The 25,264-nt window shown below is 39.1% G+C and overlaps 1 protein-coding gene across 5 annotated transcripts in view; it reads right to left on the reverse strand.

The window, feature by feature from the left end:
• Positions 1-4,827: 4,827 nt before the first annotated feature.
• LOC149262557 (diacylglycerol kinase 1-like) overlaps positions 4,828-25,264 on the reverse strand; it is a 79,610-nt gene continuing 59,173 nt past the window's right edge. For 4 of the 5 annotated variants that reach the window (XM_089424913.1, XM_089424912.1, XM_089424906.1 and 1 more), the window contains 2 exons: positions 5,596-5,733; positions 4,828-5,503 (listed from right to left, as the gene is read on the reverse strand). In XM_089424913.1, the coding sequence (XP_089281039.1) occupies positions 5,354-5,503; positions 5,596-5,733 (288 nt within the window). In that variant the 3' untranslated portion in view covers positions 4,828-5,353. The remainder of the gene's footprint in view (positions 5,504-5,595; positions 5,734-25,264) is intronic. The other variant, XR_016259168.1, reaches the window with a different exon arrangement.

The following is a 25,264-nucleotide window of genomic DNA, read 5'->3' on the forward strand; positions in this document are numbered from 1 at the left end:
TCTCATTGTAATAGAGGTCAACCCTTAAGCTAAAACTATGAATCCACAAAGGTGATTTACCTATGGTTGACTTAAGCTCTCTTCATATAGTCCAATTCCTTTATTCACAATCATTTTTTCACCTACAACAACCCCAATCCATAGCACTAACAACCCCAATCCATAGCACTCTTTCGCATTAGCTTGTAACCTAACGAATCGGATCGGTTTCACAAATCAACATTCCATTAGATTCATGCACTTTCCTTCAAGAGACGATGGTCCAACAAATTTCATTGTTATAATCAATTTTCACTACTAGAATTCCAAATATTTTGACTTGTAGATAACTTTCACAATGATAGCAATTATCATTAGAGATAGTCTTCATTACTTTCATAAATATTGCACTATAACTCAACATAATTTCTACATCAATTATATGGCGGCTTATATAGTCAATCTATTATGTTCTTAAGTGAATATACTCTATATAGTATCTATAATAACCTTAGGCTACAAAAAACCAATTTATTTATCCAAATAATTCTCCAAACCTAAAATTTCCTTTTAAATAAAATAATTCATATTTATAATTTAAATATTTAATTAAATCACATAACATATCACATCTTACTTCTATACTACTCTATTCTATGCTACAGCCTTACATTTCTTTTACAACATATGATACATTGCTAGTTAATTTTTTTATAATAAAATTTTGTTAAAATTTTAAAAATAAAATGTTGAATTAAATTAATAAAAAATTTAACAGCTCAAATCAATATTTTTTAATCAATTTTTTATTTTTTATTTTTTATAATTAAATTTTGTTAAATTAAATTAACAAAAGTTCTCACTCAAATCAATATTTTTTAATCAATTTTTTATTTTTTATTTTTTATAATTAAATTTGGTTAAATTAAATTAACAAAAGTTCTCAATCAAACCAATGTTTTTAATAAATTCTATAATTTTTAGTTTTTATAATTAAATTTTGTGTTTTTAATAAATTATATTATTTTTAGTTTTTTATAATTAAATTTTGTTTTATTTTGTTTTAGCCGTAGTTTTTATATTTAAAACAATTCTATAATTTTTAGTTTTTATAATTAAATTTTGTGTTTTTAATAAATTATATTATTTTTAGTTTTTTATAATTAAATTTTGTTTTATTTTGTTTTAGCCGTAGTTTTTATATTTAAATTTTGTTTTAGACATAATTTTTTTATATTTAAATTTTGTTTTAGACATTTTTTTATAATTAAATTTTTCCAATTTTTTTAATAAATTGTATTATTTTTAGTTTTTATAATTAAATTTATTTTTAGTTTTTTTATAATTAAATTTTGTTTTATTTTGTTTTAGCCGTAGTTTTTATATTTAAATTTTGTTTTAGACATATTTTTTTATAATTAAATTTTATTTTAACTTTCTTTTGTTTTAATTCGGTGTAAGCCCAATGAAATGGAAACATATTTAAATTTTGTTTTGGACGTAGTTTTTTATAATTAAATTTTGTTTTAACTTTATTAAATTTTGTTTTAACTTTATTTTGTTAACTCGAAGGGTAAGACCTGAAATGGTTTAAATTTTGTTCTAGACGTAGTTTTTTATAATTAGATTTTGTTTTAACTTTATTTTGTTAACTCGAAGGGTCAGACCAATAAAATGACCAATGAAATGGTTTAAATTTTGTTTTAGACGTAGTTTTTTATAATTAAATTTTATTTTAACTTTATTTTGTTTTAAGTTTATTTTGTTTATCCGTAGTTTTTTTTATAATTAAATTTTGTTTTAACTTTATTTTGTTTTTATTTTGTTTTAACTTTACCTGGTTTTAGCCGTAGCTTTTTGTAATGAAATTTTGTTTTTAACTTTATTTTGTTTTAACTCAGAGTGTAAGACCAATGAAATGGAAATATATTCGTCATATCAAAATCTTTTATATTCTTTTTATTTTATATTGGACTGGAATGGGAAATCTTGATTTTTATAATTTTTTATTTTGTTTTATCACAATGAAAATTGTCTTGCTTAATTTTATCTTGGTTTTCTTATGGCTTATCTTAACCGCTTCCGGTCTGAAGCGACAAATGGAATGAGAATGACCTTTATATGAAAGGGTCCAGTGATAGGACGGATAGCTTTTCTTATGGCTTATCTTAACCGCTTCCGGTCTGAAGCGACAAATGGAATGAGAATGACATTTATATGAAAGGGTCCAGTGATAGGACGGATAGCTTTTCTTATGGCTTATCTTAACCGCTTCCGGTCTGAAGCGGTCTGAAGCGACAAATGGAATGAGAATGACATTTATGTCCACTGATAGGACCTATAGCTTTTCTTAGGTCTGACCAATAGCTTTACCTCTCAATTATCTAGCTTGAACTCAAGTGCTTCCGGTTTTAAGCGCTTGCCGGACTTACCGACGTTAACCATCCCGCCTCTCTTTCTTTGTGGTCGCTCAATAACGAGGAATCATGTCACCCTTCCATCTCATCTAGGTTCTACTAGGCTATGAGAGAATTATTACCATCAATCACTACGCATGGAAGTGATAAATTATGCTCAGGCTCCTAAACACAAATATTCTCAGGCTCAGAATCGAAGTGCTGGGATATGAAAATATGTGTCAGGACAAAATCTTATGTTAATGCTTTTAATGTCAAGTTGATCTAGTTCACTTCAATAATTTTGTTGATAGGGAAAAATACTATTTTACTTATTTTATTAAATATTGCAAAATGTTATTTTGTTATTATGACATGTATTTCAAATTGTAATCCATTTACAACTCTGTGAACATAAATAAAAAATTTATAATAATCCTCGTTTCCAAGTGATGTAATGACACTCATGAACATTAATGTCAAGGCAAATATCCTGCAAGCTGTGTTTGTATCCTCTAACATGGTGTTTACGTGATAAGAAGGACGTGATAAGTCTGTCCTTCTGAGTCACAGTTAAAAATTAATCTTCGTTTATAGTTAGAACATAATCTTTATTTTATTGTAGATCAGATGATTCCCTGAAATCTGCAAATTACTAATATGCATTAGTTTTTTTTTTCGACTATCCAATGATGCTATGTTTTACATAGTAAATCACTTTCACATTGTTGCCCAAGTTTTCTCTTTCCTTTTTCAGCAATGGTTGGAAAATGACCTCAGCTTTTGTATGCTTAGTGATTCCTTCAATGTTTGGTGGAAAATAACCTCAGTAGTTTTTGTATGTTCAGTGATTCCCTCAACTATGCAAAAATGACCTGAGTTTTCCCTCTTTCCTTGTTCAGTGATCCCTTCTTTCCTTTTTCAGCAATGGTTAGAAAATGACAAAAGGCTTTTGTATGCTTAGTGGTCCTTTCAGTGTTTGGAAAATGACCTCAGTTTTTGTGTCCTTAGTGATTCCTTCAATGGAAAATGAACAGTTTTTGTATGCTCAGTGATTCCCTCAAATGTGCAAATTGACCTCAGCTTTTGTATGTTCAGTGATTTCCTCACATGTTCAGGGCGTTATAAGCATGCATTGGTTTCTCTGTTTTCCATTTCTCTAATTTATTTATTTTTTTACTTTCGTTATCGAAATTCACTTTTTAGGCATTACTCAGAAAATGAGCAATGTAGCCAATAATGTCAACATAAGTTCTACGGCGGTAGTTAAAAACTGTTCCTGGAAAAAGTTCTACGGCGGTTGTTAAAACCTGTTACTTTCGATAAAATAAAAACGGGAAATGCAAACATTAGTTGTACGGCATTAGTGAAAAAACTGTTACTATAAATGCATAAAATAGTTTGAAAATAAACTGATAATTATACACTCCACATGGTGTTTACTTTCAAACGATTGTAAGATTTTTTACTTTTTCAGCAATGGTGAAAAAAGCGATACGTTTTTATCGTATCACCATTGTATTTTTAAGGGAGATTTGGATATTGTTTGGAACAAAAGAAAGAATTGGATATTTTGTTTTGCCATTGATACACTTTTCTGAATATTTTGTTTTGCAATTGACATTCACCTTTCTGGACATTGGTAAATTATATTTCTGACCAATTCGGGATCAATAATTCTGCAACATTCATCTGAGACTTTACCACAGCTACCTTAAAATAGGGTGAGTGATATGCCCGGTGCACTAAATGTGCATATCCCAAGGATCTTAGTTTAATTATTCTCTTGTTTTTAAATCTTTCCAATTTATTTTTTTCCAAAATGTAATAAAGATTTATTGTAATTACAGGTTTGAGTTAGGTTTGAGTTATGCAGTCTATAATATAATTTGAGGGAGTTGTTTATAACGCGACTTTTTGAAGATTCCGGTGACGGAATCCGGCGGAAGAAATTGAGATCAAATCTTGATTTCTTGCAGTTAAAATGGTTTTTTAACTGCATATTTGGATTCAGCACCCTGAAAAACCCTGGGATGCTTTCATTGTGCAGAAACTAGCTATCAAACTTGCGATTCCAATAAATTCCTGCCAGATTTCGACCGGAAAAATCCGCCAGAAAGGCTTTCAAAAAGTTGCGTTATAGACTATTTCTAATTTGAGTGCAAGGGTTTTTCAGGATTTGAACAATTTAAAATAAAATAAAATAAAAAATTACAATTTCACAGAAAAATTGTCCCCCCGACCTAAAAGACAAAAACATGGAACAATTAGACTGTGCCTATCCCAACAACTTTGTGATTGCACAAATCCCAGAAACGTTGCCCTAAAAAGGATCGAGGGACATCGCCATTGGTGCAAACATAAAGGCGTTGGGATATGTGCATTTTCTGCATGGCGCATATCCCTCGCCATGAGTCGCCATCCAAGAGTCTTGAAGCGGTCTCTCGTACGGTGGTCTGTAACAGAATTGAAATTGAAACAGAGATATTTATGTGGTTTTTAAATGCATGAAATTAGGGGGCAACTTTTCTTCAATCAGTGTCAAGCAAATCTTTAATCATTTACACTGCTAAATGGATTAACTTGCTATATTGGAGGCCTTGCTTCTAAACAAGAGAAGCAGCAAACGGCATTTGTGTTCAATGCCCCGAAACTTGCTCATCAGGAGGCTGAAAACTCAAGAGAAAATCCCAAGTTGATCAGAAGATATATATGTAATACCTACGAAAAACTATGATATTAAAAGATATACAGTACAAACAGAACCGATGCTGAATTGAATGAACCTGCGAGTGATTAGCCCCACGATTATAAGTTATAAAGTGCAGTGGCTTTCCTGACCACGTTGTGGCCAAAGTTCCAGCTCCCGACAAATCTGTTGAGGCCAACCGAAGATACACGAGAAGTAATTGTCCGCTTTATAGGATTAAATGAATAGAGAAGTGAGCTTGAAATTTTCAACTGGACTCCTCCCCTGGCTATGCAAGATTGAGAGCCATTTCTTGGAGAAGATGTCTCTTTTGCGTGGGATTAATGACTCCACCGCATTCAGCACTCTCAAGTACGTCTACCATGATTGCAGCGGCATGGCCCAACGGCTCCTCGGAGACTCTCTTCAGCATAAATGCCTTTATCCATTCCAACAAGAAATTTAGCCCCGATGATGAGATCATTAACAACAAATAGAAAAAGGAGAGTCAATGTAGGTTAAAAAATAGACCTGTCCATGATATGATATCCGTAGCGTACAAGGCTGCTGAATCCATGGTTCTCCATCAACCTGCACTGGAAAAGCTGCAAATGTATGGATTCTGATGAACTGACCTTGCGCTAACCTTCGGGCACGAGAAAGACCCACCTGGAAAATTGTTATGAGGTCAGTTGCCATTCATCAAGAAATGCACAAGATATACAAATAATGTTTATGAGTGGGGGCGATTCATTTTAAAGCCATATTAAGAAGAAACCCTGGTAGAGATTACCTTTTTCTCAGAAGATCATACATCCAGGAATGTGCAGTGTCTATTGTGAAACACCTGTAGGCTAATAAGAAAGGCAATGGAGTTGAACCTAATGTTTGCAGTTATTTTATTAATGATGGTTTAACAAACTGATTTCCTCTTTCAGTCCCTTTGTTGGGGAACATGGTTTTGTTGTTTGGCATGCCAGTAACAGTTGCTATTCCCTGTTCTGGGCATCATCACAATATGTTTAGCTGACTTGTGCTGATGTTAATCTCTGCACCTTGGCTGGCATTCTTAGAATAGATCCCATGTTTGCGACACTCGGTGATACTCTGATAATCTTGCTGGAATTGAAAAGACAGATCGTTTAGGCTGCCCAGACTGATCATTTTGTTATCAGGGCAGTTCTTTCCTAGGTGTTGTTGGAGAAGTCTGTTTTCAAATAAAAGCGTTGTGCAAAGTTACAGCTCGACAGTTGATTGCAGAAAGATCATGGGAAAGGCAAAAAGAAAGAACCAGCTTAAAGCGGGGAAGTCCAAGATCCAAGAATTGGCTGAAGAAAAATCAACAGCAACTCCAAGAAATTGTGAAATTGAAGAGAGAAAATAAAAGCTTGCAGTCCAGGCACCAATATGAAAGTTTCTTTCCACCATGAAAGAAAAAGAAAAACTTGTAATGATATAAAAACAAGGTGTGTTCAAGTTGCCGATCTCACTTGTGAAAGCATGAAGTAAGTCAAAGCAAGGTGCATACAAGCCATGGAGAAGTCGCAGACAAACTTGGCTCCCAAGAAGGAGTTGTTGGGTAAACTCCAAGCCAAATTGGAAAAACTGCAGCAAGGAGAAAACAATACTGCTCAATGGAAGAAATCAACTACAAGGGATGTTGGGACAATGATAAAAGGAACAAGGTAAGCATTTCCACTTCAGTGTCAATTCCCATCCATATACTTTCTATTCATTTGGAAGCTTTGAATTGCATATGAACGACTTCGGCTCCAAGATAATACAAAAGATGGGATACAATGGCCAAGGGCTTGGCAAGGATAGCCAAGGCAAGAAAGACCCTATTGAAGTTGAATTAAGGCCTCAATAATCTAGCCCCGGGTACCTTGGTGGAGTTTATGAAGGCAAGACTTCTAAAGAGGATTTTACACTTCCATTTCCCTAAAGCATGCACAAAGGAGGATGTGAGACCATCAATCAGAGGACTAAAGAGGAGTGTAAGGAACCTCCGAAGAGTAGGCAGCAATCTGAAGAAAGGGCTTACCATCCCAGCAAGGAGCTGAAAGAAAGTACAAGGAAGCAGCTCCAAAGAGTGCATTCAGCCGGTGGAGAAGCTCCAGCCAGTGCATAATCATTACAAAAGCCTTGTACAAGCTCCGAGATGGACAAATTCAGCAAGCATCATGCACCTCAAAATGTCCGGCCACTTGGGAAACCAAATAAGAAAACACAAAAGCGAGAAAGACAAACAATAAGGTATGCAGAGCCTTTCTTTAAGTCTTTCCTTAGTTGTTCTCGTTGTGGAAAAGGACAACATTGTGTCCAACTGTTGGGACCTTCATCCTTGCATACACTGTAACAAGGGAAATCATAGGTTCCATTCTCCTAGAGGGAAAGCCAATGGTGAGTTGAGGCCCTCTAAAGAAAGTGCAAACACACAGAAGCCAAAACCAAAGTACTCTTACTCAACCAATGAAGATTGAGCACAGTTGGATACCACCTCAGCAATGGAGCAAGTTTCGCAAGGTGTCGAGGTATGTATATCATCAAGACTTCTCATGAAAACAAGAAGGTGAGATATTTCTTTCCAACCTTGAGCTCGTAAAACGGCAAGAGAAGTAGAGGCTTTTATTTCGGCATGCATATATAATGCTGATTGGTGCATCACATTTGTTTTAGTAAGCATATCCAAGCTTACTTAAGCATGATAACAGCTGTAGTATGTATTTCCAGGGTCAAGCTGGACTTGGCAACAATTGTAACGCATACTTCCATGATTGAATTGATAGTTACCGCCTCAAATGAATCATAGCAGGGAGCTTTGACACTCTATCATGAAGCAGAGAGACTGGAATGTAACTGAGTTAGCCCCCCAGATACTGTATATCAACAGCTGGGGCTGTAATTAGTTTTCAAATCAGTCTGGACTCTGGATGTAGTTTCATTTCTTAGGAAACTGAGCAAAACACTCCAGAGTCAGTACAAAACATCGGTTGTAAGCATTGTGCTTCAGATCTGTGAGCAGTGTTGAAAAACCTAGTATAGGATAGAATAGGCTTGATTTCTCTGTCTTGATAATTGCTTGTGAAAGTTATCAATTTTCTTATTACTTGTTATATCTTCTTCATCAAGCAATTATACACTTATTCAATCTTACAGGAAAATATATATAACATAAAGAAGCAAGAGACACAAAAATTAGGCTCCAAGCCAGGGCAAAACCCGACAAGGGGGAAAACCCAACAATCCTCCTCTTATGGAATCAGATCAAAATGAGATATCCAAGACCAAGACCAAGACCCAAAACAACCACCAAAATGTCAAGTTCAACCCTCCTCCAAGTCACCTCCAAAACTAGTCAACTCTAGTCAAAGTCAATGATGGTCAAACTGTCCAAATCTGTCATCTTCCTGAAATTTCAGACCTGCAGTAGTCACATAAAATTCAGCCTCTTCCACAGAAATTACAATCCACACGTGTGAGCTATCACTAGGTCAAAGATTCGGTCAAACTTGGAATATTCTTCTTGCTTTGATTTCGTTCTTCTCTCTCTTGACTTGCTTTGACTCCTCTTCTTCATTGGTTTCAGATGTATTCATGATGGTCAAATGATGAGCTCCAATAGGGTCGAACTTGCCTCTAATATATAGCTGTCCAGGAGGTCAAATAAGTGGCTCTTGGAAGTCCAGGCCAACTTGACAACTTTGGAGGGCTTTGACTCAATATTAAAATTCTTTTTCTTTTCTTTCGAAAGTCCAAATGAGACTTGACTCAAATACATTTTCTCTTTGACTCATAATAAAAAAAATTACTTTTTTTGACTCTATAAACGTGAAGAACATGCTTTGACCAAAAATAAGAATAATGATGAATATAATAAATATATTAATGATTGTTTTACATTACATTATGAAGACCGGCACTAGTTACATTTTCAACACTCCCTCTTAACTAGGGAGGTATTCATAATGACTCAACAGGATACTCTCAAGTTGAAATATTCATATAAGAAAGGATCCAGATTGATAAGCATCAATGATCATTTACATCATCATAGCCAACATTGTCAAAATAGCAAGCCCTTGACTAACAACCTCTATCTCTCCACCACCACCTCTCTAGGAACATACCCCACCCTTCACCAGGTATGTCCTCACAGGACCATTTCCTAATGCACTGTCACAATACTTGACACCAAGAAATGTTGGTCCTTGGGACTATTCTTATCTTGGATTAATGTACTTGCCTTACAATGGTTAGTCTTGGTCAAAGTACAAATCCTCAAAGAATATCAATCCCAAATGCTTATCCAATCCCCCATTCTCCCTACTTGTGTTCTTTACTAGGCTTATGGTTGTTAGTCCTGGCCATAGTATATGACACATGGAGAATATGGTGTCCACCCTCGCTTCCTCTCAACCAGGAAGGAGATATCCACAAGCCTAAGCTTGTCTCAAAAATACTCATCATTTTCCATGAAAAGGAACTTCATCAATTCATCGATTACATGTTCCTTTATGGAGATTTGTAGTAGCTTCTCTGCTCCTATCTGCATCACATCATAACGAGTTTCAATCTCCCTGTTTTTCCTAACAATATTCGTATCGAATCCAATACGGCATCAAATAGTCCATCACAACATTTTGCGGGGCCAAACTTCTTCACATTTGATTGTACAAGCCTTTACATCTTCTTCCTTTGTATTGCAACAGAGTTATGCTTCATGCTCTTCCAAGAAATCATATTAGCTTCCAACCATCAGTGGTATCTCTATCAGTATCCGCACTGTCAACCCAATCAATGTGTTCCTAAATCGAACCAATTAGAGCTCCCTCTTTCTCGCTGAGGTAGGTGAACTTCTTTTATTAAACCTTGTTTTTCATGCTGCCATCTATTTGACTTCTTTGATGCATACTTCAAACTACTTTCTTCTTGTCTTTGTACTTTTCCATGTATTTCCAATTCTTCCTTTATTAGTCAAGCTTAGATAGATATTGTCTTGACCTGCAACCTTTATTAGAAGACTATGAAAGAACAAAAGGCAAAGTGCATAGACAAAATAGTAACAATAATAATTAAAGAAAGGAGGTGTAGAATACTTATCTCTTTGAGGACAGTAAGCTCCCTCTTAATCTTGGACCGTTTCATCAACCTTGTGCGCACATCAGCATGATGTCATTCCTGCCATTCTCAAGAGCTAGGTTTTCTTTTTACAGTGGAAAGGATTAGCTAGGGTTTTTGTTCCTAGGCTGTTCTAACTCAAACCTTTGCTAGGGTTTACAAACCCTAAATTCTTCAAAGTCTTCAAGATCTGTGATTTAAGAATTGCAAATTCTATAAGCATACTAGAGAGTTAGTTGCAAAACCCTAGAGATGTTATAGTCAAGCGTTTTATGAGATGGATATCATTTCATTTAAAAGCCTAGTTTTCATATGCAAGGAAAGAATCTAAATTCTACCATATCAATTAAGTCATGATTTCTAATGTATCTATTGTTAGTTTTTGTAGCATCGGAGGTGTTCTAATCTCGAAACTTTGTGGAGAGGCTAAAACAAAGGAGTTCTTCATAATGCAAAAATAATTTCTGGAAATTCCACCTAGAAGTGTCTCGATTAGATTATTAGCCTACTTTTAAATATTTCCTAAGTCTAAACTTAGGCAAAGGGATTAATTAATCAGTATTAATTGAGAAAAGTGTGAATCATCTAGAAACTCACATGGATCGACTGTGAAATAATCTCAGCCATTGACTAAGATTTAATGTTGGTCGTTGGAGTCCCAACTAGAGATTATAAGAAGTCGATGGGTAGACGGAGGAACACACTTGAGGCACAAGAGATTGATTTCCTTGAGCAGTTCAACTTTCCATAGAGTAGCAACCGGAAGAGTTCAAGCCAAAGAAGGGAAGCAGAGACAGAGGGGGGCAGGGACAGTGAGTCCGAAGCAATTTTTCCAGTTCTGGAGAGTCAGAAAGAGGAGGCCGGGATTTTCTCCAGGAGGTTGTGCAAAACCTCAAGAAGGCAATTCGATCCAGCTGAAGAGGAAGACATTTTCATTTCCAGAGGGCCAAAGAAGTGTCTACCCAGTCAGTAGCAGGCAGGACAACTAGATTGGCAGCTGATTTAGGCAAAGCATTTGAGGAACTGCACTACGGTGATGCAAGGTGGTTGGATAGCCAACTTTTCAGGGGCAATAAGTGTCAGGATTGGTCGAAGAGAGGATAATTTCCCTCAAATAATTTTTGTCAGTATTCCTCTTAAATAGATTCACTAGTTTAGCGATATTTATCGTACTCAAAATTTTCTCACTACTTAATAATAAAAACCCTCAACTGCTACACCGTTTTCCCAAGTTGGGTTTTTCAGGGAACTTTAGTCCAAAATAACTGTGTCATAATTTTTGTATGTGTGTACCAATATTTTCTCAGTTTCTAGTTTATCTTCCGCAATGCTTTTATTTGTGAAGATTGTGGTGTGATTAATTCGTTGTTGTCGTAGCAATAAACTGCTAAATCAACTTACAGTTAGAAGAATTAATTCCAGTTGCTGCAATAGAATTTCAATGGTGAAATTTTCACATGGTATCAGAGTGATTTGATCAGACGAGGAAGCTCAAAAGCATAAGCAAAAATTCACTATTCAGAGGGAGCAATAGGACAAATTTATGGGGATTGCATAGTGCCTAGCCAGGCAGTGCAGATTGCTTGAGCAATTCGATTTTTTAGTGCAGGTTGACAAAAAAAAATTGCTTGCCAGTTCAGCTGATTCCAACAAGCAAAAGGGCAGTTGTAGCTCATATTTTCGTTGAGCAAATTCCTTGTTTGGGCACAGAAGGGTTTTGTCATAGTTTGCAACAACAGAATCAACGCCGGGTGGAAGAGAAAGTGCACACACAGAGGGAAATTTCTCTTAGAGGGCTTTTAGTTTAGAAATCCAAATTTCCTATTGCAATTGGCAGTTGCTACAAGCAGATTTTCTCACTCTAAAAAGGAAAGTGAATAGCAGATTCAACAACCAAGCAAGGGGAAAGAGGGAGATTTTCGTCCAAATTCATCAATGGCCACAACTGGGTAGTGTATATAGGAGAAAAATTTCTCCTAGATGGTCCTCAATCGGTAGCCCCTTGTAGCTACCAGATGGATCGATGTGCCATTATCTCTGCCACCTGAGCCAGCCATGTGGTCCCTCGTCCACTTGTTATGATTGTATGTTTGAAGATGGGCCGCTTGACCCCAAAGGTATGGCTTTTCATTGGTATAATTGAGTAACTTTTCTTACTTGTCATGGGCAATTTTGGGCATGGATTGGTGGGGGGGATTCAAAGAGAGTGGGCTAAGTTTGTACTCTTGTCTCCACTGCCTGATTTCGTGGTTAGCCTTGTATCCTAGTCCTGTTGGATCTCCTTTATTGGTCATTAGCTTTAGGGTTGGCACTACATGGGAAATCCCAACTTTGGTTACGTAATCCCGCTTTCCCGACACTATGTACATCAACCCCCTTCCACTCATTTTAACCCCATTCATCTCTTTCCCCATTCGGGTCCACATGTGTCCACTGGGTCCATATAGGGTTAGCCTTCCCCTCCCCTTGTCCACACCTTGGGTCAGACCTGGAATGATGCCCGAAGGTTGATGCAGCGAAAAAGAAAAGAAAAAACATAATTTGGTCACTCTCAACAAGAAATGTACCACAAAATGAAGAATACGGTTGAGACATACGAATTTAGCACGTGGGCAAAAGCCAGACATGAGCTTTACCGCTTTATCCATGGCCATCACCCTGGTTCCTATGGGCCTAAATGAGCCCCCCTCCATCATTAAGGAACCCATGATTGTCCCAACCTCTGGTGGGCGATGAACTGCCCTACCTTAAGGGGGTATCCACTGTTATATATTACACAACATGCTCTCATCCCCTGGTTCCCCTAGCAGTTATGAAGAAAAATCAATCAAAGGAAAAAAGAATATGAAGAAGGGTGGAAAAACAAAAGTCGGGGTAACTCATGTGCCACGATTTGCTCCATCCTACACTCATGTACCCAGGTGTGGGCTTCCCTTATTATAGCTACCTTTGTACCATGACATGTGGTCTGGAGGATTCCCCTGATCCCCACTCTGTTCCATTGCCATATCATTTGCCACCTACCACTTAAAGGATGTACCATGGAAATGTCACTCCCTTTAAAGGTTGAAACCATTTACTAGGGTCCTTGATTAACCCATCATTAAGCTTGGAGACACTTCTACATGCCAAAACCGACTATGGAAGGGCATGCCACCATGAAGTGCCCCATTGATTCCATGACTTGTAAGCTCTTTTACTTGATTATTCTAATGATTTTTTGTATTGGAGGGCAAGGGGATGCATTGGATCTTATCTTATGCAGGATAGAGGATGGGTCTCCATTTGGGGCTTGGTCTCCCAATACCGGGTCCTAGCCCTCCAGAGGGCCACATTGGCACTTGTAGGGTGAGCATTGAGAGCCATGGGCCTCCACCATAGCAAAGAAGTACTTCATGGATTCCCAACACCACTCATTGATTGCTCGTGTTCCACCTTTTTGGATGAGGATGATGCATCAAGGGATGTCATTGAGCTATCTTGGTGGGCTTGTCACCAAGGGATGTTATTATTGCACATCATTTTATTATTCGAGGCTCAATTAGGCCAAATTAGGCAAATTGAACTCGTTAGTGATTGTATAAATACAAGTGAGGTGATTCATTTTCATCATCATCACTTGGATTGGAATTTAGTACCTCATGAGAATTTCACATTCCCTTTTGGAGGACGAGTTTGGATGTTATGGATGAATTTTGATGTGATCTATTTCTCTTGCCTTGGAGCTTCATTATTGCATAATATGGTGATGGGATATACTCATTTGTACAAGTAACTTTTTTAGGTGTATTCTTGTTATTTACTTTGTCACATGAATGTTGTTGGGATTTTTGCTCTACAAGTCCGAAATTTACTGCTTTCTTATGCGAAATTGTGGGGATTTTGATCGTTTGTAGTGTTGCATCATTGAATGGGCTATGTATGAATGGGTGAATGTTCCTAGAGATTATTTTGTTGAAATCATCAATTATTGCATATTGAATTATAAAGATCTCAAGTAGTTGCTCTCATGCCCTAATGCCATGCGAAGTTGCTTGAAGACCTCCTTGATCGGGTAAACCTCTTCCAAACCATAAATTCTCTTTGACTCCATCTCTCCCAAGGCACAAGGCAATAGTACTTCCCATATGTTGTCATTTTCAATGCACATTTCTCTCACCTCTCCTTCTCTTTCTAGGCCTAACCTCCATAGGTCATCTAGGGCATCACTTATCTCACATTCTATCCATCAAAATACTTTGATCTCTTGTCCATTACTACACTAGGGTTTCCTCTAGAGGCCCTCCAAATTTCAAGAAATTTTGACAGTGGGATCTTGAAATAAAGCAAGCCCTAGTTCAAGGATTGTTTCTTGCCCTAGGTTTCCCTTAGCTAGTGTCTTCATTTGGATCATTGCATTCTACTCTAAGAAAATTTGTCCTTTGACCCTCTTCTCTTCCATAATTAGGTCAAGCCCCTCTTTGGTTAATCAATTCTACATCCTTGACCTAATTCTGGGTCCACTTGGTCTTGTGTGGTCCCGCAACCTAATAACTCCAATTTCACAAAGATCACATAAAGACCAATTCTCCATAAGGATTTCTAGGCCTAGGAATCATCTTTACAAGATACATCCCCAAACCCTAGCCTTGAGAAACCTCCTAGCCCTTCCTAGAGAGCCTATCACCTTGCTTTCCAAGCAAGAAAGCCATATAATTGAGTCTCTTTGATGAATACGCCTTGGGAATCACCCTTTATCTTGTCATTGACATACTCATTATTGTGATCCCACTTATATTGGGTCTCCTCCCATCGGTGAAAGTCCGTAAAAAGCAGGGAGCCTTAGCTGAGGTGAGAGTGGGTTATCACTCCATTATTTCCCCTTGACCTAGTAGTTGCTCTATAGGATCCCCTCCTAGGATCCCTACTAATTTCAGCAGTAACATTTTTGGCATTGTTGCCAGGGACACGAGACATGTGCCTTATTTCCCTTACGACATCATTGACAATCATTCTGGCAACTCCATAGGAAGAACGAAGCCCTAGTTCTTAATTGAACTTCAAAGTTAATGCTTGTAGGGTTGAGCAAGCATCTATCAAGGCATTTTAATTCACACGGGTGACTCCATTTTGATCCTAATACGCAAAATCATGAAAAATGGATTATGGTCAAAGAGAAAATACCCTTGGCTCTCCATTCACAAAACTGAATGATCAAGACCTTCAAGAACTACAAAAGAATGTGGACAAATATGTCGAGTTTTATGAAGAATTATTGGAGAACACGGATAAGGAATTCATGCTCAGGTTTCATAGGTCAACACAAAAACAAATTTGCGTAATGATGTGTGCCTATGACAAAGATCCTAGTCGTCTCTTTGACTTTGTCGGCCTAACCTTTGCTTTTAATATTCTAACTGACCTAATCAATGAAAAATATTATAATCAGTAGCGATGCCCCGCACAATGTAATCAATTAGATGATCAAGGTAACCTTGAAGAAAATTCGAATGTGGAAGGAAATCATGAAAATGAGGAATATATGGAAGAACGGAGCACATCTAAAGAAAATCATAACACTATAGAGGGGCTTCAGGATGCAAATTTAAGGATTGAGAATGTGCATGACATGAATGAGAGCCCCATCAAAGTCCATGAGGATCAAAATGATGAAGTGGGGACTTTCATTCAGGAAAGGGTATTTGAAGGCATGAATATTGTAGCACCCTATGATGATGACATTTCCGATTTCTTATGCATTAATGAGGGAAATTGGGATGTGGGCAACCATCATTTTGACTGCAACCCTATTTATGGTAGGGACATTGAAAATGAGGTTCGAATTGATTCTCCTTTTCCCGAGGGCATTACTCATGATGATATTCCCAATCACACCATCAAAAGGGAGGATCATGGTTTTCCCACACATGAAGAAGGCTCATTGGAAATGCCAGGCGGCAGGCCCCATTTATGACACCGATGATGACACTGACAAAGACCTTGTTTTTCTTGACCTTCCCCAAGATCCCAATAGCATAACTGCATTATCCAGGAGCCCTCACCTTGGTCGTTTTCACATTATCATATGGATGATCCCTTTTCCTCTCCTAGGTATGATGCTAAAGGAAGAACTATCCATATCCCTCCTTCCCCCTCATAACCTCAGGATTGTGAATATGATTATCATGAGAAACCTGCTTATTGTGTCTCCCCTTGTCATCAGTCTCCCTTTCCTCCCAGTCATGACCCTGTGGTGGTCATAAAGCATGATATTAATGATGGGGACCATAATGGGGATGATATGCCTAAGGTTGCTATCCATCGGAGGTTTATGAGCTTAATTGTTGATATCTGTCTTTTGGTTGGAAGAAAGGACCTTGTGGAATAGATTGCATCCCTTGGCTCCCTCTTCCCCCATGGTGCTCCATGCATGGTCATTTCATTTTCCCGCCTCCCGCCCTTGTGACCTTCCATATTGTCATTCCTACCCCTGTCTTTGGATCTGTTGCATGAGTAAGCAGAATGGCAGTTGTTTTCATATTGACTGGATGATATGTTGGTTACATTGGGTCTATGATTACACTTAGTATTTGGGTGATGTAACATGCATGTTAGGGTAGGATGCATTGCATGTTGATTTTCTCATTAGAACTAACATCATATGATATTTTCATGATAGATTAATTGCATTTAGATTAAATTTGCATTTTACTTTCCTGTTGATTTTTATGGCCTAATACTAAGCATGGGTGATCATAAGACACCACAAAAACATGTTGCCCCAGGTGCTTTGTCTTTGATATGTGCAAGTAACAGGTCTGCGGTATCAAGAGATTGTTAGTGTTCTCATGACTTCCGGTTCAAGTATCTTCATGCACCTCTCCAAGGGATCATGTCCCAGTTGGAGCCAAATGTTACCCACCACCTGTGGGTAGTGTATATAGGAGAAAATTTTCTCCTACATGGTCCTCAGTTCTAGCAACCCCTTGCAGCTACCAGATAGCTCGATGTGCCATTATCTCCACCACCTGAGCCAACCATGTGGTCCCTTGCCCACTTGTTATGATGCATGTTTGAAGGTGGGCCTCCTAACCCCAAAGGTATGGTTTTTCATTGGTATAGTTGAGTAATTTTCCTTACTTGTCATGGGCACTTTTGGGCATCTATTGGTGGGGGGATTCGGCGGAGAGAGTGGGCTAGGCTTATACTCTTGTCTCCACTACTCGATTTTGTGGTTAGCCTTGTATCTTAGTCTTGTGGGATCTCCTTTATTGGCCATTAGCTTTAGGGTTGGCACTACATGGGAAATCCCAACTTTGGTTGCGTGGTCCCGCTTTCCCGACATTATGTATACCATCCCCCTTCCACTCATTTTAACCCCATTCATCTCTTTTCCCATCTGGGTCCACATAGTGTTAGCCTCCCCCTCCCCTTGTCCACACTTTGGGTCAAGCCTGAAACAATGCCCGAAGGTTGATGCAACTAAAAAGAAAAGAAAAAGCATAATTTGGTCACTCTCAACAGGAAATGTACCACAAAATGCAAACGATGGTTGGGACATACGAATATAGCACGTGGGCAAAAGCCAGACATGAGCTCTACCCCTTTATCCATGGCTATCACCCTAGTTCATATTAGCCCTAAATGAGCCCCCTTCCATCATTAAGGAACCCAAGATTGTCCCAACCCCTAGTGGGCAATGAACTACCCTACCTTAAGGGGATATCCACTATTATATATTACACAACATGCTCTCATCCCCTTGAACCTCGAGCAGTTATGAAGAAAAATCAATCAAAGGCAAAAGGCATATGAAGAAGGGTGGAAAAACAAATGTCAAGGCAACTCGTGCCACGATTTGCTCCCTCCTACACTCATATACCCAAGTTTGGGCTTCCCTTATTATAGCTACCCTTGTACCATGACATGTGGACTGGATGATTCCACTGATCCCCACTCCGTTCCATTTCCATATCATTTGCCACCTGCCACTTGAAGGATGTACCATGGACATGTCACCCCATTTAAAGGTTGAAACCACCTAATATGGTCTCCATTTGGGGCTTGGTGTCCCTATACGAGGTCCTGGCCCTCCAGAGGGCCACATTGGCACTTGTAGGGTGAGCATGGAGAGCCATGGGCCTCCAGCATAATAGAGAGTACTTCATGGATCCCCAAAATCACTCATTGATAGTTCGTGTTCCACCTTTTTGGATGAAGATGATGCACCTGGTTCACCATGCCCAACGAGCTCCACACTTGCACCATACACTTGATAGATGATCTGGGCCCCCGGGTCCAGATGAGGGCTTATGACATCCTCCTAGCCCTTACAAATGGTTTACAGGCAGTTTCGATCCGCTTAGAGACCCATGAGGATGTCCTTGTGCCCCTCACACCCACTTGGGAGCACCACAGGGATTTGCTTGGAAACAAGGGGCCAACCCCTTATCCACTATGTTTGAGGTCCATTCTCACATCATGGCACGCTCAAGACTTCATTATGCCTCCTCAAACGCCCAACGAATCACTTTATTGATCATTCGACCCTCTTGAGACGCTTATTATTATGTCACTGAGCTATCTTCGTGGGCTTGTCACCAAGGGATGTTATTATTGCACATTATTTTATTATTAGGCCAAATTAGGCAAATCAAACTCATTAGTGATTGTATAAATACAAGTGAGGTGATTCATTTTCATCATCATCACTTGGATTGGGATTTAGTACCCTTGAGAATTTTGCATTCCCTTTTGGAGGACGAGTTTGGATGTTATTGATGAATTTTGATGTTTGGATCTATTTGTCTCGTTTGGAGCTTCATTATTGGCATAATATGGTGATTGGATATATTCATTTGTACATGTACGTAATATTTTCAGGCTTATTCTTGTTATTTACATTGTCACATGAATGTTGCTCGAATTTTTGCTAGATAAGTCTAAAATTTATTGCTTTCCTATGCGAAATTGTGGGGATTTTGATCTTTTGTAGCATTGCATGGGCCATGTATGAATGGGTGAATGTTCCTAGAGATTATTTTGTTGAAATACATCTTGATAAGACATCAATTATTGCATATCGAAGTATAGAGATCTCGAGTAGCTGCTCTCATGCCCTAACGCCATGCGAAGTTGCTTGAAGACTTCCTTGATTGGGTAAACCTCTTCCAAACCATAAATTCTCCTTGACTCCATCTCTCCCAAGGGACAAGGCACTAGTCCTTCCCATAGGCAGTGACTTTTAATGCATATTTCTCTCACCTCTCCTTCTCGTTCTAGGCCTAGCCTCCATAGGTAATCTAGCGCATCACTTATCTCACGTTCTAGCCATCAAAAGACTTCGATCTCTTGTCCATTACTACACTAGGGTTTCCTCTAGAGGCCCTTCGAATTTCAAGAAGTTTTGATGGTGGGATCTTGAGATAAGCAAGCCCTAGCTCAAGGATTGTTTCTCGTCCTAGGTTTCCCTTGGCTAGTGTCTTCATTTGGATCATTGCATTCTACTCTAAGAAGATTTGTCCTTTGATCCTCTTCTCTTCCACAATTTGGTCAAACCCCTCTTTGGTTAATCAATTCTACATCCTTGACTAATTCTGGGTCCACTTGGTCTCGTGTGGTCCCGAAACCTAATAACTCCAATTTCGCAAAGATCACATAAAGACCAATTCCCCATAAGGATTTCTAGGCCTAGGAATCATCTTTACAAGATACATCCCCAAACCCTAGCCTTGAGAATCCTCCTAAGCCCTTCCTAGAGAGCCTATCACTTTGTTTTCCAAGCAAGAAAGCCATATAATTGAGTCTCTTTGGTGAATACGTCTTGGGAATCACCCTTCATCTTGTCATTGACATACTCATTATTGTGATTCCACTTATAACGGGTCTCCTCGCATCGGTGAAAGTCCATAAAGAGAAAGGAGCCTTAGCTGAGGTGACAGTGGGCTATTGCTCCATTGTTTCCCCTTAACCTAGTAGTTGCTCAATAGGAACCCCTGCTAGGACCCCTGCTAGTTTAAGCGATAACAAGACCTATGCAGACAATGTTGTGGCAGTACCTCAAGATGTAGATCAACTGAAGGAATACAGGAAAGACATGGCGAAGGCGAAGGCAAAGCAGGTGATCTTGGATGGAGCCTAAGACCATATAATCTCACATATAGCGGACAAAGAAACAGCCAAGGGGATATGGGATGCTCTCACTCAACTATATTAGAATCCTTCCGAGCAGCGAAAGATGTTCCTACACGAGAAGTTGAACATCGGGATGTAGAAGGGTGAAGGCATAGATTCCTCCCTCACCAGAATTCAGAAGATCTGGGATCAACATGCAATCGTTGGGGAAGCGCCTCAACTTACAAAGCTTGTGCGTTTGGCACTGAACAGTGTCTCAAAGGAGTGGCAAGTCTTTTTCCAAAGTATCTTGGGCAAAGACACTTTGCCTAGGTGGAACATGGTGTGGTCATACCTACAGCAAGAGGAGATAAGGCGAGCTCTAGTAAAGAGCTCCATCAGCAGAAGTAGCAGTAAGGGTGAGAAGGGTGAGAAGGAGGAGGAGAATGTGGCCCTTGCATCAAAGGGTCCTAGTCAAGGACAAGGGGAGAAGAAGAAGAAGAAGGACCTATCTAAGGTCAAGTGCTTCAAGTGTGGCGACATTGGCCACTACCGTACTTAGTGTCCTCTTAGGAAGAAGGACAAGCAGGAGAAGCAAGACCAGGCAACAACATCCACAGAGTTAGACAAATTGTCCTCCAGGTTGGAGGAAGACTTCGTGATGTTTGCAGATATACCTCCACGAGTGAGGTGGGGTGATATGGAGTTATAGTCTCGAAGTTTCATAGAGATTGGGTAGGGTCCATTGAGGTGTCTTCCTCATGGATCATTACCTTGCTACAGGGTCCCACAATATTCAGTAACAGGATGGATCAGTGTCAGCTGATTTGGTCAGATTCCCGAGTAACAGTTGCAGACTAATTGTAGTCAGGTGCTGAGGAGCGCAGACACGGTGTTGACATTAGAGCAAGTGCCTCAGTGCAGAGTTAGCAGCAACGCAGATTCTTCAATGGACAGTGCAGAGGCTAGTAGTAATCAGATGCTCAAGAGACAGATGCAGAGACACAGTTGATTCAATATTTCAAATGCTTCTCAGTTGCAGTAGTTGTAGTAGCAGCAACAACAAATGAGAGGGAGTTGCAGTGCAAATGCAGAGTTAGCAGCAGTGTCAGTGGCAGCACAGAAGTAGCATCAGAGTTGCGCAATAGTTGGTGGGCAATGGTAGGCAATGGTAGGCAATCACAGTGGCTAGACAGCGGCAGCGTGACAGAGGGTGATACAGAGATAGGGTGTTGTAGCAATATAGCACTAGAACACCTTCTTCGCTAAAAGGGAGTGTTATTTTTTGTAGCATCAGAGGTGTTCTAGTCTCGAAACTTTGTGGAAGAGGCTAACACACAGGAGTTCTCTATAACCCAGAAATTGTTTATGGAAATTCCACTTAGAAATGTCTCAGTTAGATTATTAGCCTTTAAATATTTTCCACATTTAAATATTTCCGGAGTCTAAACTTAGGAAAAGGGGTTAATTCATTAGTATTAACTGAGAAATGTGTGACTCATCTAGAAACTCGCAAAGATCGACTAGGAAATGATCCCAACCATTGATTAAGATTTAATATTGGTTGTTGGAGTCCCAACTGGAGATTATAAGAAGTTGATGGGTAGATGGAGGAACACACTTGAGACACTTGAGGCACAAGAGATTGATCTCCTTGGGCAATTCAACTTTGCAGAATGTAGCAGCCGGAAGAGTTTGAGCCAAAGAAGGGAAGCAGAGACGAAGAAGGGCAGAGACAGTGAGTCCAAATGAATTTTTCCTGTTTCGGAGAGTCAGAAAGGGCAGGTCGAGATTTTCTCGAGGAGGCTGCACAGAGGCAACGTAGAACCTCAAGAAGGCAATTCGATCCAGCTGAAGAGGAAGGCGTTTTCAATTCTAGAGGCCGGGAAAGTTTTCTAGAGGACTAGAGAAGCGTTTTCCCAGTCAGCAGCAGGCAGGACGGCTAGATTGGCAGTTGATTTAGGCAGAGCACTTGAGGGACTGTGCTAGGATGATGCAAGGCCTGCGCAAAGATGGTTAGACGGCTAGCGTTTCAAGGGCAGTGTCGGGATTGCTCAGATAGAGAGTAATTTCCCTCAAATAATTTTTGCCACTATTCCTCTTGGATGGATTCGCCAGTTTGGTGATATTTATTGTACTCAAAATTTTCTCACTATTTCTTAATAATAAAAACCCTAAGTTGTTGCACCAGTTTTCCCAAGTTAGATTTTTCCGAGGACTTTACTCCAAAATAACTGTCATAATTTTTGTATGTGTGTGTCAGTTTTTTCTAAGTTTCCAGTTTATCTTCTACAATATTTTTATTTGTGAAGACTGCAGTGTGATTAGTTTGTTGTGGTCGTAGCAATAAACTGCTAAATTAATTTACAGTTAGAAGAATTAATTCCAGTTGCTGCAATATAATTTCAGTGGTAAAATTTTCACATCTATGTAGACCTTTTTATAGTACGTCGCTATCTTTCAACATATCATTAGCTTCCTCTTTATGTCAATTCCTAGATGTGACTTCACCATGACCTAGAAGATTTGGTATCATGTGCGGGGTTTTGAAGGCCAAAATGCATAAGAAACGCTCTCAATAGTTCAGAAGAATTGAATGATGCCGATTGCGATGGCAGTGATGACATGGCAGCTTTCTTTGTGTATTTCGATCCTCGTCATTGAATCAACGTGTCCCAAGAGTGTTGGTGAGCACGAAGAGACAGAGGAAGCTACAGCGACCAAAAATCCAAGAAGCCGAAGGGTAAGCCAACGCAGAGGAAACCGAAAAGCCAAAGCAATGAAGAAGAGGGAAGCCAAAGGACAAGCCAGCGTAGAGGAAGCTGAAGCGAGCGTTGAAGAAGCTGAAGAGCCAGTGGAAAGTGGAAATGAACAGTCAGAGGCATCAGGAATACAAAAATAGGAAAAAACAAGGAAGTGTGTGCGGATAATCAGAGTGAGAGGAAGCCGAAGTTCAGGCAGAGGCAGGAGAGGCAAGAGAAGCAGGAGAACAGGAGTGAAGCAGAAGCTCAGCAGGCTTGGGAGCAGAGAACTACAACAAAACAGTTTATACCAGGTTTGGGTTGGAGCCCACGGGGTTGGAGCCTCAGAACTGAAAGGATTGGAATCCTTGGGAGTTGGTGCTCCTAAGTGCAGAACTATTGCCTTGGCAAAACAGAGTTGGTGCTCTGGAGGTTGGAGCCTCACAAAAGTCCAAGTTGGTGCTTGGCAACTGATTGCAACCATTTATATATTGTATTTATTTCATTGCACTGTTTGTGTTAATAAAAGCATTTATTCCAGCTATCTATTTTTGTGTTCCATATATATATATATATATATATATGTGTGTGTGTGTGTGTGTGTGTGTTTTGGTGATAAAAAGAACAATTAAAAAGGAATACTGATTCACCCCCCCTCTCAGTATTTCCAACACATATATACCTCTTCTAATCTTACCTGTCAGTCTATTTATCACAGAGATCTAGTCCTTTTCTTCAGTTGACTTGTATCATCTTCCTTTCAATGAAGATACCTTCCACCTTCAATCTTCGAACTAGGATGCTAACCATAAAGATTTCCTTGGGTTGCTTACAATGTATTTTGCACATGAATTGTCTATTAGTCTCTTCAGATATCATAGTTTTGTTCCCTTCCACCATACCATAGACAAATTGATCTTCCAATGAACTAAAACAAATGTTACAAGTCTGTCATCCAAGGAGATTTTGTAACGAGGTCAACTCCAGCATCAAATTTATGTTACATAAATGATGAGCCTTAGACCTACATGAAAAACTCTTATTTTGTCCTTCACTTCTTTCATTGAGTAATATCCTTTAGTTTCTCCAAGCAAACTTGCTTTTAATCTACAAGAAAACTTCTACAATTGCTAGATCTCCAATGCAGTTGAATGTCCAATCTTGAACCACTACCTCAGATCAAACCCACAAATCTTGGATTTATGCCACCGAACTAGGATCAAACCTCAAGACTTCAGATTAATAAATGTATCTTTGATCACACATTGATGAATTTATATTGTTCCTCTAGGGCTCGGCCTAGAGATCAACTTCAGAATGCAAAGATTTCAAAGAAACAAACTCTTAGATTACTAAAAGGATGTTTGAATTATCCTTCTAGGTCTCAGTCTAGAACTAGATTTCGGATGGAAATAAAACTTGAGCAAGGGTACCAATTGTTGATTTTTGAGTAGCTTGGGAGGTACTCCAAGCCCTAGGGTTCGAGGTTTGGAGGGCAAAGGGCCACAAGAGTCACTTGTGGGCTTGGAACCCAAGTATGGGGTTTTGCACCCATCAGGATTTGCGTCAAAACCATGATGAATTTGAGCATGAGAAAGTTTGAAGTGATAGAGTTTGGCGCGCCGATTCCAACGCTCGAAAGATCACTCAAATCAGAGCTCTAGAAACGAAGATATGAATTTTTTAAGTTTACAATTAATTGTGGACAGTCAAAGTCATGTAGGCTTGAGTGAATTCGTCCAAGGGACATGTCTCTTCATCAATTCGTGGAGCCCTTGTTTATGTGTATATATAGAGATGGAGTGGAGTCCTTCTATTCATCCAAAAGTGCAATGCAAGGCAGTGTAAAAGGGAAGAGACACCTTTGTTTTGGGCTGCAGGACTAAGGCAACTTCAACGTGGAGAAGAAGGCAGAGTGGAGCCTTTAGGGTCAGTTTGAAGGGCTGGTTAATCTTGCAGGGAGGCCGCATTACAAGGTGACATTTCTGGGTTGTTTGGGAGAGATTTTGTGGCACCTTCAGCATTGTTTGGGCAGTGGCTAGCACAGGGATAATTGCAGGGAGGCTGAGCCCTAAAACAGTGGGTTGTTGGGTGAGTATTGGGGTTGGTTTTAGCCCTATACTCCTGCGTATGACAGCAGCAAAGAGGAGGGTCCAAGCTGCAGTTGTAGGAGGCTGTTAGGTGGTGGATAAGTGGGTTGACAAGTGGTTGTTGGAAGCCCTAACCAGGTAGCCTCATCTACAGTA

The sequence above is a fragment of the Pinus tabuliformis genome, chromosome 6 (assembly GCF_031772625.1).
Source record: "Pinus tabuliformis cultivar Carrire ecotype Pingquan chromosome 6, CPIR1, whole genome shotgun sequence".
Taxonomy (NCBI): Eukaryota; Viridiplantae; Streptophyta; class Pinopsida; order Pinales; family Pinaceae; genus Pinus; species Pinus tabuliformis.